Source organism: Myiozetetes cayanensis, unplaced genomic scaffold (genome assembly GCF_022539395.1).
Source record: "Myiozetetes cayanensis isolate MyiCay16 unplaced genomic scaffold, myiCay2020 scf14, whole genome shotgun sequence".
NCBI classification, from domain to species: Eukaryota; Metazoa; Chordata; class Aves; order Passeriformes; family Tyrannidae; genus Myiozetetes; species Myiozetetes cayanensis.
In genome coordinates this window covers 10,566,940-10,580,961 of record NW_026087048.1, presented here as the reverse complement: position 1 = coordinate 10,580,961, position 14,022 = coordinate 10,566,940, and the positions used below count along the sequence as shown (strand labels likewise).

Sequence of the window (14,022 nt, the reverse complement as noted above, 5' to 3'; positions counted from 1 at the left end):
TGGTTTTTGATCTGAGAACATAACTAAATAATATTCTGGATAAATCCCTTGATTCTCTCTGACTAGAAGCTGAAAACTACTTTCTCATGCCTCATTTAAATAGAATACTAAGGTAAACCTGTCAGGTAACCCTTAGAATACTAAGGTAAACCTAATGTTCCTAAGGCCCCAGCACTTCTTATATTCAGAGTAACTACTGGCTCACCTACTCCATAGCTCAGATATTATCTGGTGAATAGAGATAGTTTAGACCTCTATTAGTAAACCTTTAACTTCCATGTATGGATTTTCTTTAAATACTATTTCCTTGAAATTTAGAAAATCCAATTCCCACAATTATATGTTGACATTCATGAGTGTAATTGTAATTTTGTTTTGTAGAGCACCACTGAACTTACAGCAACCTTGAAGTACTGTAAAGTACAACTAACAGAGGAAGGTTTCAACTCAGCAGTCATCAAAGACTGCCTGTATTTCCTGGATGACAAAGAAAATGTGCATGTACAAATAACCCAGGACATTTATAACTCAGTAAAAAAACATGATTTCAAACTGAGCATGTAAAAAATCTGTGTTTTATAATACTCAGTTTTTAAAGCATCTGTTATTCTAAGCTGGCCGTGAAATCCTATTTATTAATACTAGCAAATATTGATTTAATAAAACAGAACTTGTCCAACTCTTATCTTAGCTGACAAGTTTAGCTGATGTTGTATAAGGGCCCAGACATTGTTCTGATAAACCAGGCTCATTGTTTATGTAACTTGAGAATAGTTGTTCTGGGTCACGTGGAAGATCCATCTGTTGGAGTGCACTGCCTTCAAGATGGGGTGACTGTAGGTGTCTGGAAGGAAGGCAGCAAGCATCTAGCAGTGCTTTCCCAGAATAATCTCCTAGGAATAACTGTGCTTCCTGACTCAAAACATCTCTTCATTTAATTCTGTCCTTAATAGATTTTTCTCCCCCTAATTTTTTTCATTATTTTTTGAAAAATACATGAATCATTGGCCTCTCGTAGCAATACATTTGTTGGCTGCATAAAAGACCTTTCTTCCATAATGCCCCTTTAATTCTTTTATCGTAAGAGAGGGTGAAGTATCATTCCTACTCTCTTTCCTCATGAATTTGTGATCTACAGACCTTAGGTAATGCTGAGAAAGGCCACAGGTGCTTTGCAAGGGCAACTGCTGTTGCAACATGGTTGCATAAAGCCTCCTGTGCACAGTAACTCATTAGCACAGATGGAAAGGCAGGGCTGCTGTGTTTAACTGCCAGTTTTAAAATTCCCCTAATGCAGAAAAATATCTGGGGGAGGTTACATCCTTCTTTTTGCATCGTTCAGAACTAAGTTGGCACTGGCTGCACACACAGATCCTCACAGCATTCTAAAGAGCTCAAGTCAAGGTATCAAAAAAAAAAAAACAAACAAAACCAAAATCAATGATGCAAATAGAGACCTACATTGTTTCCCCCTACTGAGGCCTGTATAATTTGTCAAAATTGTTTCAACCTACCAGCTGGAAACTGTCCATTATGGGGATGGATAAGGCAGAAATTAGCATTTTCTTTACCACAGTCTACAAAACACAGGGTTTCATGTTATATGCCTACAAGATTTATTTGACATTTTAATCTATAAATACATGAGGTTTTCACCAGTAAAAGCACAGGAATTTTCTCAGTGGCTGTTGCCACTGCTTACATATTGAACAAAAGAACATGTGGTATTGCATATGATTAAGCAAACTTTGGTTCTCTTTTTAAGGACCAAGCTCTCTTACTTGTTAAACAATGGCTTGCAGAGGACAACAAGGCAGCTGAAGGCCACACTGAATGCTACACTCTGGAAAGCTTGGGACACTGTAGAACTTAATTAGTTTTTTGAAGGCACTTTTTTTGAACATCATCATGTCTTCGGGGAGGCTGGAAAGAACTCTGGCACTTGCACGAGACTCCTCCTTGTCAGTGGCTGCAGCTTTGGGGTTACATTGCTCAAGACTACCAGTCACTGGCACGCTGGTGCAGCTAAGGGAACGTGCTGTCTTTTTCTTGCCTTGAACAGATAAATAACTGAATAAAAAAGAGGTTAACTTATGTTTGGTAACATCCTGGACATCTTCTGGAAAACAATCATCTAGAGGATCCCCTTGACCTTTCACTTGTTGACTTATCACACATGTACTGGGACTCACTGATAACTTCTTAGGCTGAACTACTGTTTTTCTGGAAGGTGGTTTAGATTTCCCTCCATCTAGATAAAGCTGGGAAGCGTTACTAAGGGCATCAGAACTGGGCTCTACTACCATAGCAGGGATTCTTGCCCCATCATCAGAAGTGATGCGGTGCAGCCCATAATTCTGGCTAACAATCTGGGCTGCAGTGTGTTGAATGATGGCCCAGTCTCGCAGAATGTCTTCCCTGGTTGTGAACTGAGATGTTACAGTAAAGCGGATGATGAACTTGTCACGAATGGTTGCTGGAATGAGGAAGAGCCTGCCAGAACTGCTCAGTTCTTTCAGGAGTTTTTCTGTCAGCCAGTTGGGACCCTGTTTGAAATGTGAATAAGAAAAAGAAATACTATAGTTAGAATTTCCAGTGACATCCAAACATCTTTAAGAACTGCGATCACAAATTCTTACATGAAAGTTTATTCACCGTTCTTAATGTCTGGGGAGAGATCAGCTGTGGTCAATTAATTCCAAAGAGAAATACAAAAGGTCTTATCTTTACCTTTAGCCGAAATACAACCAGTCCAAGATGCCTCTTCGCAGGAATTTCAAAAAGTGGATCACTTTTAACCAAGGACTCAAAGAATTTGGCTGTTTCAGTACCCTATAATTAAAGAAACCTTAATTAACCTATAACGCTAGTTATATATTGGTTTGTCACAAACCACTACACACTGTAAGACACTAAATTAGATAGTTAAAAAGACTTCCTTTCCTTACTAAAACACATCATTCCAATGCATGAATAGCAGAAAACAGAAGAATAACAAAGTTAACAATTTTAAAGTCTATTTGCCCAAATCCTTGACAACGAACATGAGTAACTGGACTATACATAGGGATTTTCTAGAAGAACATTTGAAAACAATGTGCCTTCTCAGATTGGAGTCCTTTGGCAGCAACCACTGATCCACAATATGATCCTTGTATTTACTCTCCATCAGAAACTTAAGCCTGTACATTTTCACAGTGGTGGGTTCAGCCTTTCATCCCAGCCTGCCTCCCAAACAGCTGCCTCAAAGAAAGCTCCTACAGATTGGTACTCAGTAACGTGCAGAAGGCTGTGACTTACCCACTCGCCTGCCATTGCCTGTTGCTTCCAAGAAGGGGACAGGAAACGTTTTGTCTACGCAGTCAATCTTTACAGATTACTTAAGAGAACACATTTAGTGTTCACATGCAAGCTTTGCATGTTACTCATCTTTGAACCTCTGAACTCACTAATCTCAGCTACCAAGAAATGAACATAACACATGTATGGTTGCACTGTTAATTCACATACATGTCGGACGTGAGCTTGAAGCTTTTTCACCCCGAACGAGCGAAGCACAAACCACAGCTTCAAAGAGCGGAATCGGCGACTCAGTGGAATCTGCCAGTGCTGTGAAAACACAACAGTGCCTCAGTGAGTGCAGAAACAACAGAAAAGAGACTTCTGACTCAGGTCAGAAATCTCTGTTGAGACAAATATTGTCATATTACTGAAAATCTGCTAAGCTTAGGACACAGCCATCAAAGAAACACTGTGTCTCCATATATATCAGTTATGTGCAAAAACAACATTTTGGCTATTCCCCTTAATCTATGGCCTGGACATGATTAGAATTTTAAGTTAATTACCAGCTAATAACAACAACTCTTTGCATTTTAAGAGCATGATCAATTTAAGATGTTGCCATTTACACTTTAAGACTCAGTGCTCACTTCAGTTCCTGTAATTTGCATATTTAAGTGCCATCCTAAACAAGAATTGGTACAGGGGTAGAACTGATTCTACAGTAGGTAGAATTGATACCGTTCCAGATGAAGTAGCACCTATGCAAAGAAAAGAGTAAGAAAACATATAAAGGAGTATTTCTAGAGAGCTACACAATCACGTGCAGGATCCAATTTAACCACAAGGGGGACTCTGTATCTTTTTTTTCCATCCCTCCCTCCACTTGCACTTTAGTGAAAGCCACTATTGATTTCAATAAAACAATTATCTTTTCAGGACTAGGGTGAGATCATAGCAGAAATAATTGGCAGTGAATATTCCTTTGTATTACTGTACTGAAATCTGTTGTAAGAGGTATCTGAAGAGAAATGCCTCTTGGCTCTTCTGTGAATACCTTAATCTGAAGAAAAATGTAATTCAGTCTCCTGCTGTTTCAGAGCATCGTGTTTCCATTCCTTACTCCTTTCTCTCTTTTATTACATGTCAGAGTTACAAGAAATCCAGCCAAAATGGCATCAGTAGGAATTACTTCAGCAATACAATGCACAGAAATGACCCTTCTCATTAAAAAGGCAAGGCTGGATCTCTATCTGTGTAAAAATCTTAAGTACTTCAATCTGAAAGAAATTTTATAATTAATCTTCATAACCAGGGATCACTGCAAAGTTTTATTATTTACTTTGTTTTAGGATCTAAGTATAATGGATTTATGTAATCAGATCATCTATAAGATAAGCATGCTCCAGAGTGTGAGGAATTTCACTGTTGTTTGAACATTTTATATGCAATATAAAATATCAACTTAAATAATAACTTACCATGAAGTCAGTTGCAGCTCCTGAGTTGGCATGTCTGAGGTAGACAGGGTTAACACTGAAGGTTTGATGTAATTTGTATTTATCCTTAACCCTATCAATTGCAGAAGGAACTGGATTTAGCAAAATAAGTGCAGAGAAATACTTTGCAATTTGCATGGTATTCTTACGGTGTTGTCTGCATTTTGCCTTTACTCACCAAAATCCAGTGCAGTCAAAATGAACCATCATCCATTTAGAAGGGTTAAAAGTAAAGGAATCTGCATATTCAATTCCTTCCAAGAACAGCCTAAATTCAGGACATACAAATGCTGTTCCTGCATATGCAGCATCAATATGAAGCCAGAGTCCCTCAGCATCACCTGTTGGAATTGAGATTGTTGTTATGTAAGAGCCATAAGGAATCAAAGTGCATGCTTAATCTCTCCTCTCTGAAAAAAACAGGTGTATTTTTCTGGAGGAGGTAGACAAACTATTGACAATCTAGTTTTATTCTAAAGCTGTGGATCCATAACCCCAAAATACAGGATAATGCTGAAATCAGGTGGACACTATAACAAAATTCATTATTTCATATTTGATGTGAGTCTTCTTAATGACTGATTTCTCTCCCCTGCCCTTTTACTACATGAAATTCCCCAGTACCACTTAGTTGCACAAAGCCAGAATAAAGACACTGGGGCAAGCAGAAAGGACCCAGGAATAGAAGCCACAATCTGATCCATAGCAGAAAGCACCTCAGGTATTCTGAAGCTACTGGGCAGAATTGATGCTGGAATAGAATCTGCAACCATGTCAAATTTACCTATGGAACTGGTGGATCCAAAGGATGTCCTACCAGAATCTACTTTCAAAAGCCCTTTGCTAGGTTAAATATTTATGTATCCATCCTATAACAGTATTGCACAGTCTGTATTTCCTGAACAAGCACATTAAAGATTTATCAGTTGGCAAATTTCATCCATCTTGAATAGAATGTATTTTAGCATCCCAATCTAAAACTTAACAGAGATCACCACAAAGTCTTGTACTGACTTCAGCGATCCCTGAGACACGTCTGAAAAACTCAGCTGATCGGTGTTTCTACTCTCCTTGGGTTTGGCATGCAAAAGTCTCCCTATCTTTTATGTGCTTTCATAGTTTAAAATCAGGGGAAAAAAAAAAAAAGACACTTACAAATTGGACCCAGTTCTGAGAGACTGTCAAAAGCACAGACACCAGTTGTACCCAAAGTTGCACAAACCTAGAAAAAAAACAAACCTATTAAGATGGATTGGGTTTTTTTAAATAAATGGATGCAGCACTTTAAAAGTGGGCAGGTTAGGTAGACAGTCAAAATCTTAAAAATTTTCATTCAATACAATAGAAACTCTTCTATACATTTTAACATTCAGTAAATGTATTCTAACACAATAAGAAATGTTTCAGATGAAATTTTATCTTGACATTAAGAATACAACAGTATGCCAATACCCCCAGTCAGAAAATTGAACATACAAAGACAGGTACGAGGCCTTTCTTTCTGTCTTCTGCAATGGCTTTCTTCAAAGTTTCACCTCTGAGGGAAAAGTTCTCATCCACAGGCAGAAATTTTATCTTCACAAGGGAAATCAAGCCAGCCTTTTCTACGGAAGAATGTGCCTGTAAAATAAGAAAAACAGTAAGAACTCAAGCTCTGAGGTTGAACAGCTGTGGTAAGTTATGGCCTTAAGAAAGACAGTGGTGGCAAGAAATACAGAGGTAATGTCCTTCTTGTCATCCATGTTAATACAAGTCTGAAAGTGACTTCTCTGTGAGTATCTATATAAAACAGTACACTGTAATTCCAAGGAATACTTCATTTATTTGGGTACTTGTCTCTAAAAAAATATATAGTAATAGGCATCCTCATCTGGTGTTTGAAGGGCCATTTATCAAAAATTAGTGCTTAAAGGAGTCTCTAGAAATGGATCAACTCCAGTTTATTCCCTCCTCCCTGCCATAAGAAGATAAATCCCCCAAATGTGCTTACTTCTGGGTAGACCCAAAACACTCCACAAGAAAAAGTCCTTTTAGTTATACTAAGAGACAACCAGCATGAGTGTCTCTCCTGTTGCAGTTCTCACAGGAAAATACAGTTGTTCAGTTCAGGAGCCCAGGGACAGAACAGGTTTGCAGGCAGAGGCCCAGAGTGGAGCCCACAACTGGGAGCAGCACTGAGGTAACAGCGCCTTCAGTGTGCCTGTTCTGAGTGGAAGGAGGTTGTGAACAAACAAGAGCCGGAGCAGCATGAGATCAGCACCTAGTTACTGGGGTAAGGCTTTGTGAAACACAGGAAGGAAGTTTAGCAATGAGTCATGTGGAACAGTCTCATGAGGACTGCCAGGACCCTACGAAACCTCGCCTCACACTGATTTCATTTCCTCAGCCGCAGAAAGCAGTGTCAGAGGAACTGGTTCATGCTTGTGAGGCACTCTCTTGGTAGAGAAATGCAAGTTCACATTGCATAGTCTGAGTGAGACAGAAGAAGCACAGTTGTTTTCTTTGTAATCATAAGAACCTACTTGATCAGATGCGTAAGCGATGAGGCGAGAATTGAGCGAGGACTCATCGGCGTCTGGCTCGGAAACCTTCATCTCTAGAATTTTGTTCTTCCTTGCTGCTAGCAGTGCAACCAAGGTGGATTCACTCACAGTGCTCTGCAAAGACATTGATCATTTACTGCAACTTCGTTGCTATCTTGCCAGGGATTTACTGAAGTCAGTACTCAGCTGCCCACCCCCTCTTTTATTCCTGCTACTGCTTTTAACTGCTGTATTTTTTTAATGTGCAGGACTGAGTTGGGGGGGAGTAAATAAATCATACTTTCCTTTTGTTCTACAGATAAAATGTACTATTTCCCATAAAATTACAAATGTAAGCAAAACCCCTTATAACAACACAGAACCTCAACACTAATTCCAGGGGATACTTGCTTAAGCCTTCCAAAAGGAGGTAAAGGTTCAGGCCTTGATCTTGCACCTCTCAGAGACACAAAGAAGACACACCAAAAAAAAGAAAAATATTTTTTTATGTGGCTAAGGACTGTGGCAGAAGGACAGTGACAACGATTTGTTCTCTAATTATGTAAGAATCACTTTAGTGTATGATTTGGTGATGTGAAACAGACTGAAGAAATGAAATTTGACTCTCATTTATCTTTAAAAAGGCCACAAGAGTACCTGCTGCTTGTCCATAACACAGTTAGCACTAAAAGCAACAGCAATTCTTATTCTATAATCTTCCACATTTAATACTAAAATTTGGGAAAATAATGCCAAACTAGAATTTGTCTCTATTCAGACCCAAACAGAGAATCTTGTTGGTTTTGCCTCTAGGAAAACTATCACCCAGAGGGAAATTCACTTGAGTGAAAACAAAATGTTGATGAGACCTCCTCTAATGCCACCTACCTGTAATACTCCTCCACCCACACTGTCAGGATGATGGTGCAGGAATTTTTCTGGAAGCCCCAGCATTTTAGCCAACCAATCCATCACATTCATTTCCAGTTCTGTACAGGCTGGGCTGGAAGCCTAGAAAGATTTTAAAAAGAAAGAGAATCAGACTGTAATTCACCCTGGGCGCTGATCCCTCTTTCAGCTCAGAGCTAAAGGAGACAGTGAGCTGATCTGATACAACTACATGGAGACAATACCCAGCAATTTCTTATAGGTTTATGAGCTTCTACTGCTTTCTTACACAGCGACACACACCTAAAAATCTGGGCAACTTCACCACTGGGGAGAACATCGGCTTAGAAGGCTACTGAGATAAGCAGAGTTATAACAAAGTAGCGCCGTGTAGCTGCTGCAGGAGGATACAAAATACTCAGGTATTTTGGGCCAGGCCACCAAACAATTATTTTCAGAAGAGGAAAAATAGGAAATGTGTTCTCTCAAAGGAGCAGGAGAACTGGACTGGAGCCCAATCTAGCCTGCAGTCAGGGATGGTGGTTGCTTTATTGCCTGCAGTGCTTGTGTAACAATCTTGGCACTGAGATTAGATGACAGGGAACAATGCTCTCAGTGGGGTCTGCAAAGAACTAGAAAACAGACATTTCTAATGGTATATTTTCTTCATTCACCTCTTACTACTAGGTAATGTTTGGTTTTATGCATTCTTTTGAGGTTTTTTTTTTAAGAGAATTTTTCACTTATGCAAACAACATAGAGTTGGTTAAAGCAAATAATTATACTGACTCAGAGAACAAGAAAGAATGACTACAACCTGCTCTTGCATATTACACACAGGAAACAAATATCTAAAATAGTCCAAAAAAAAAATTACCCATGTGAATCCCAAGCAGTTAATTGCATCAGCCAACATATCTCCAAGGAGTGAAGGCCAGGAAGTAAGAGCTGGAAAGTAGGCATGCATGTGTGGACTTTGCCAATGGACTACCTAGAACAGAATTATCTAGAAGTTAAGTCTGCAAATGTCATAAAATTCTGCCTGAGATGTATCAATTATCATTAGATCTTTGAAGTGATGGAAAAGGATCACAGCAACATAATATGTGCAACTATACATCTGCTAGCAGAAAGCTGCAGAGATAATATCAATAGGAGTGCAGCACTAGCAGATGATAACACTGTGTCATTGTTAGATAAATTCCAAATAACAGCAAAAGCATTTATCTGAATTAAACAGGCAGACAAAGATTGTGAACAGGAAAGAATGTTGTGCCATGTACAAAAGACCAGAGTCAGAATGATTTATCAAAATTTTTATCTTTGTAAAGGGAGTCCTTGCAACAAAGTTACTCTTGCTCAGTTTGTCAAACAAAAGAAGTAGCTAAGCACAGCCATCTACAATTATATAACCCCCTCTGTACACCTGACGGGAGACCAGCATAAGCATGTGTAATGTGAATACCTCTCCTACATCAGATCAAGTTTCTGCAAACATCTATAAAAAAATTTGAGAATAGACTGAGCTTCTTACATAAAACATGTAATTTGATAATATGAACTCCCTTAGCAGAAAATCTGCAGTACTTATGTACAAGAGAAACAAGACCTTTACATTCAAAGAACAGGAGACAGGTCTTACATGTACACAACTGCTGTGCCCAAGTTTCCACATCTCTGAAATAGATGTTATACAGGTCAGCAGGTAGAGACATTGTGAAGCTAGTGATTTTCTGACACTGGTGAATTTGTTTCTCTATAAGCAAATATGAGTTAATGTATAAGGTACTTCAAAAATACATTCAGTCTATTCCTTAAAACTATAGGTAGGAACACAACAGTAATCTCCAGAATCCTCCTGTGGACATAATGTCTACAAGACTTATTCTATATTTTTGGGGTACTTTACTCATTTAGATACATGTTCTGCAAAACCTGTGCATTCCCAGGATTTGGTGTTCACCCCAGGCAACAAGGGCTTTTTCCTGTCATGATTACACTTTATTGCTTACCCCTGGCATAATAATCTTCTCTATGTCTCCAAAGATGTTGTCCCAGCTGTCTGGGTCCATTGGGGCAGAATCCGGCAACTGGGCTCTCATGTAACCTGGCTGTACATCGGGAGTCACCCGTCTCTCTCTCACATTGCTCAGGTACTGGCAAATGTAATCCACCATCTCTTTCCCTGGAAGAGGCAAACCAGTGTTTTGAGTTTCAATTATGAGAAAACGACCCAGCAGTACCAGCACTCCACACAATCTGTCATTAGCATGGGAATACTGCTCCCAGCACTGCCAGCACAACTGACCTCCCTCCTACACCCTACTGGTCCCATCTACTAATGTAGGGACACAGCTTCCAGAACAGGCATCATGGGGACAGAAGAGACTCACAGGGTTATTTCAGTGTCATCACTGAATGGTTCAAATGTACCTTTAAAACATAGTCAGGGTACAAGTACAGTTTGTTTGATTACCAAGAGATTAGACTTTCTTGCTTACAAATTAACTGAAACTGCATTTCACAGGAATTAAATTTTCAAAAAGCCCCACACTTCCTTGTCACTATAGCATACCCCCTTTTGCATCCTCTGAGAACAGCTGCACAGCTCCACACCTCTTCTCCACTTTTTAAGGCAATCTCCTCCAGCCCTGGGACTCAAGTTTGCTCCCCATCTCCAGAACTGTATCAGTATCACAGTGTCGGCTGGGGAAGAGCTAAGAGCTAAGAGCTGTGCTATAAACCCTTAGCACAAGTTTATTCAGAATTACAGTTTTGCAGCTTTCCCACAGTATCTTAAAAATAAGACCAAAAAGGCTAAGTTACCCATGGACTCGACATCCATTAACTTAAACTCAACCCTGGGGCAAATCTTTGTCTCAGCCTCAGCAGATCCAAGTCTCAAGAACATATGCAAATAAAGAGTATATAGCCCATCCTAATTTTGGGGACCACTCCCAGCCCTACCATAGTCGATGTCCACGAGTAAGTGATACCGATGTGCAAGAGCCAAGGATCACTCACCTCTCTGTCTGTACTCCTCAGGCTCCATACTGATTCCTTACAGAAGCACCTCTTCGAACCTGGGCCACGACCTTTGGGGAGCTGTGGGCAGTTCACTCTGGTGCCCTCCTGGCTGCTTCCCCCTTTATAGCTCCCCTTCTCTCTCAGACTCATGCATTCTGGAAAAGGCTTAACGTAGGCAGGTTATTGGTGAGTGTTTATCTAACTCCTCCCAATTGAGGGCTTTTACAATCTCTCATGTTCTCGTCTGTGCCCTTTTGATGTGTAAGATAGCGTATCGCTAAGAGGAGCTGCCTCTGCACTACCCCTTCCCCATTTTCAATCAATCTTTCAGAAGTCTCACAGTAATCCATGTCATGAATATAAGGCACATTAACATAAGACTTAAGCTCAAGAACTTCCAAACCAAGTAAAAGCCAGCAGATGTTACACTAGCACACCCAACTATTGTGCTAGTCATTAAAACAAGGCACCACCACAGAACAAATCTGCAGACAGGGAAGGAGGGTTTTTTAAGAATTGTTTTGAGAATTCCCAAAACAACAAGAATATACTTACACCCTCACAAGTCTTCAGTCTTTACACTTTCAGTCCCGTGCTGCTAAAAGGAAAGGCTTTACAGCTATTGCCAATTCCAGAACTGTAATACAAAGCAGCAATGATCTTCTTAGTGGATTTCCTGCCTTTCCAGATCAGAGCAGGTTACACAGACCAGGGTGATGTTCCTCCACAGCTATCATCCTAGATTGTTGAGCTGGGAAAATACATATTTTCCCCCTCATCATGCTTGCTTTCCTCACATATGATACACATAAGAACTGGGATTTGGTCTTGTCTCTCCAGAATTCCTCCAAGTCCTCCACCTGGACTATTCTGTTTAAAAGGACAGTCACGTATAATCCCCCTTGTTCAGTTTTAGGACCTGAAAACACATCCTGACCTATCTCTGCCAGCACAACCTTTGACACTGTACTCACTGCTGAGCACTTGCCATCTTCACTTGCTCTACACTGCAGGAAGCAGCCCTGGGCAAAGAGAGAGGTAGGATTTGTGGACTAAGCACCAGAAACTACTATCAGTACATAAATTCTTGCCCTAGTTTTGCTGCACCTCAGGCTTCTGCTTAGGACTGGCCCTGCTGGAGACAGGACACCAGGTCAGGCAGAGCCTTCATCTGATACACAACAGCGGTTTCGCTGTTCTCGTCACACAGAAGAGAACTGACTGCCAGAGCAGCTTGAATTCTCTGCCTCTTGTACCCAAATACAACCCCAACGCTTTCATAGTTCTAGAAAGTTGTTACATTGTTCCCACAGCCCAATGTCTACAGAACAGCGTAAGACCTCTCCTAGGTCCTGCTGCAATTAGATATTTGAGAAGGAACTGTTTTCTAGATATGACAAAGATGCTCCGATACACACACATCAGATTAACACACTGAAATAAAAAAACCCAAAATGATAAAAAGGCATTAGAAGAGGTGGAAATAAAATACTCTATGCATATTCATCTGTTTTCTCACATTTCTCTGGAAACATCAGGAGATAAGTAACAAGCTGCCCACACACTTCATATCAATTTATTAACTTCTCTTGTCTTTACTGTAAATGATCCCATAAAGGAAAACAAGAAAGGTGAGAAGGTGCATCAAGCACAGGACCAACTCAAGAAGAGCCCAAAGTTCCCCCAAACTGTGATTCTAGCTCATTACAAGTAACTAATACGTAAAATATATAAACATCTGTTCAAAGAAACAGATGGTAGCTAATTACATTTTGTTTTTACTTTGGAACAGCAAATAAGGAACAGTATTTTTAACAATGTTTTCAGAGGTAAACTATACGATAAATATTTCATGTGACATATACCCCACGCCTTGCTCAAGGGTGACAGTTTCATCAGCTTGGTCTCTTGTTCTGTGCAGAAGAGAACAAACAGCAGGTCCTGTTCGGAACTAGAATAAAATGGGTGATAATGAATTACAGGTAGGGTAAATATTGCTGATGATAAGGTTTTGTTATAGCTACCCTGCACTTAGTAGGATTTCATTATGGACAGTGAGGAATAGAATATTTGCTCACAGGAAACAGAATGATTGGAAAAGGTTCATTTCATTATTTGCTACAAAGGTCTGTGCTGGCTCAACCGTGGGAAACTCTGCATTTGGATGTGAACGTTGCCCCTCTCACCACTCAGACTGAGACTCTTATCATTATTAAGAACTCACAGAGATTACAGTGTTGTCAATTTTGTGGGATGTGATGACACAAGCATTAGTTTGATCACGGAATAATTCCATTGGAACAATGCCTAAGCAGCACATTTATCTCTACTAACTGGTTCCCGCGTTTGTTAGTGACGTTATGGATAGTTCCTGAAAAAACCCCTAAAAACAGAGCAATTTCCATGTAATCACTGCACAAGGCTTTCTTAAGTCCTAGTACCAGCACAATTATATCTTTGAAAATAGTTCTCCTAAAACTCACCACCACAGGTTTTTCATTTTTATTATCTTTTGATTATTTTTAGGTCAAATCTGCCAATCAGGATCAAATTTACCAACTATGTAACGATACTAGGATACTCAGAATTTTTTCCTAACTCCCAATTCTATAAACTGAAGTTTAATTTCGACCTGTTTGACAAAGTTTTGTACAGTACAATGCAATTCTCTGCCCACTCCTCCCTCCCACCATTTAAGGCCATTCTAAGCCTAAAACTGTTTCTTCATGTTTCTCCAAGTGCCCAACACAGAGGCTCTGACCTTCTAATGCACACACAAAACAATTGAAATGGAATCGATTCTG

The 14,022-nt window shown here is 39.8% G+C and overlaps 1 protein-coding gene across 1 annotated transcript; it reads right to left on the bottom strand.

The window, feature by feature from the left end:
• Nucleotides 1–1,592: 1,592 nt before the first annotated feature.
• On the bottom strand, nt 1,593–13,911 carry HDC (histidine decarboxylase). Its single transcript, XM_050309392.1, has 12 exons — nt 11,216–13,911; nt 10,204–10,376; nt 9,069–9,182; nt 8,192–8,314; nt 7,304–7,438; nt 6,258–6,401; nt 5,937–6,003; nt 4,960–5,122; nt 4,764–4,854; nt 3,511–3,609; nt 2,731–2,832; nt 1,593–2,546 (listed from the first exon to the last, which is right to left on the bottom strand). Exons 1-12 carry the CDS (start codon nt 11,241–11,243, stop codon nt 1,785–1,787), a joined length of 2,001 nt encoding a protein of 666 aa, XP_050165349.1. The 5' UTR covers nt 11,244–13,911; the 3' UTR covers nt 1,593–1,784.
• Nucleotides 13,912–14,022: the final 111 nt, after the last annotated feature.

Coding starts and splice junctions, on each gene's coding strand:
- HDC (XM_050309392.1), bottom strand. CDS start 11,243: ATGGAGCCTGAGGAGTACAGACAGAGAG. Junction 7,439..8,191: donor TGGGTGGAGGAGTATTACAG/GTAGGTGGCATT, acceptor ATGTCTTTGCAG/AGCACTGTGAGTGAATCCAC. Junction 6,004..6,257: donor AAGGCCTCGTACCTGTCTTT/GTATGTTCAATT, acceptor TTTTTTTTCTAG/GTTTGTGCAACTTTGGGTAC.